Source organism: Chroicocephalus ridibundus, chromosome 4, assembly GCF_963924245.1.
Source record: "Chroicocephalus ridibundus chromosome 4, bChrRid1.1, whole genome shotgun sequence".
Classification (NCBI taxonomy): Eukaryota; Metazoa; Chordata; class Aves; order Charadriiformes; family Laridae; genus Chroicocephalus; species Chroicocephalus ridibundus.
The window spans coordinates 69,303,552-69,305,027 of NC_086287.1; the positions used below are offsets into that span (position 1 = coordinate 69,303,552).

The window sequence follows — 1,476 nt, forward strand, 5'->3', positions numbered from 1 at the left end:
CCAGGGGAGCCGCTCGCTCCCCGCCATCCTCCTGGGCTGCGGCAGGCACACCACAGCAGCTCAGCATCATCACACACAGCAGTCCACGTGGGACTTTGAGAACTGGTGCATGGTTAGAACATAGAAACCCTTCCAGAAACCTGCTCAGTCTGATGTCACCACCTCCAGGCAAAGGGAAGATCCTAGGATGACAGCATTTTCCCACAGATGATGAAATGGTTTGGGCAGGAATGGACCTTTAAAGGCCATCTAGTCTAACCCCCTGCCATGAGCAGGGACATCTTCAACTAGATCAGGTTACTCAGAGGCCTGTCCAGCCTGGCCTGGAACACTTCCAGGGATGGGGCATCACCCACCTCTGGGCAACCTGGGCCAGCATCTCACCACCCTCAGTGTAGAACATTTCTTCCTTGTATCTAGTCTGAATACACCCCCTCTTTGTTTAAAAAATTCCTCCTTTTCTGGCCCACATACCTGTAAAGTTTGAGGTACAGCTCCGCACCACAGATATGCTCTAACACCCCCATTTTCTACCTCAGCAAGAGCAGAGTTTGCCAGTACCTAACCCAAGCCAGCCTGGCATTACTGGCAGCAGCACTCCAGCAAACTGCCCAGCCATTCACCTACCCGCCATCTTAAGCAAACCATTCCACTGCTCCACTTGCAAACCTGAGGGCTCTGAGGCATCACACCAGCATCAGCGCTCCCAGGCCCACATGGTTTTTGGGCAGAAAGCTAACGACTTCAAGGCAGACTCTCTGCCTGCCCCCAGTGCAGCACCCACCCCTCTGAGAGAACTACTGTTGAGAGGATGAAAGTCCCGCAGCCACTGGAACCTTTACAAAAGGCAAAGGCACACACATCAGTAGGGCAGGGAGACTATTTATTGAGTATAGCTGTGCCGAGATGTTGTCGATGTGTCAGGGAACCCCCGGGAGCTTCTGGCGACAGCCTCATCCTCCCGGCGCTCAGTCCAGCTGCAAGAGAGCGAGAAAAGCGAGAGGCGTCAGGGGGAAGCGGCACACCCGGCACACCCACCCCTCCCGCACGGCCCCGGCCCTCACCTTAATGAAGCCGATGTCCTTGGCGTACTGCCGGAAGCACTGCCGGCACATGTTCAGGCCGTACTTGCGGATGAGGCCGTGGCGGTTAGAGCACACGCGGCTACAAGGGGAGAAGTGAGAGAGCAAGGCCGGTGAGGGGGGGTAATGGCGGCGCGGGGCAGAGGGATGGGCAGAGAAGGGACAGAGCGAGGCGGCTGCTACAGCTGGGAGAACCCAGCAGCCAGCAGGGGAGCCCCTGGGGCGCGTACTGACCAGGAGCGGGAGCCCTGGCCGAACTTCCTGGGGTGGCTCCAGTAGAGCTGCTGGTGGCCCATGCTGCCTGCTTGCCCGCCGAGCTGCAAGAGAAAGATGGCGGCCGGTGCGTGCGCTGATCACCCCCTGCGTGCTCCCGCCCTGCGGCGCGGCCCCGCCC

At 58.9% G+C, this 1,476-nt stretch overlaps 1 protein-coding gene across 1 annotated transcript; it reads right to left on the bottom strand.

Annotated features, from left to right (window-relative positions):
- Positions 1-866: 866 nt before the first annotated feature.
- Positions 867-1,476, bottom strand: RPS29 (ribosomal protein S29). Its single transcript, XM_063332408.1, has 3 exons — positions 1,317-1,476; positions 1,065-1,164; positions 867-977 (listed from the first exon to the last, which is right to left on the bottom strand). The coding sequence occupies exons 1-3, from the start codon at positions 1,376-1,378 to the stop codon at positions 969-971; spliced, it is 171 nt and encodes a 56-aa protein (XP_063188478.1). The 5' UTR covers positions 1,379-1,476; the 3' UTR covers positions 867-968.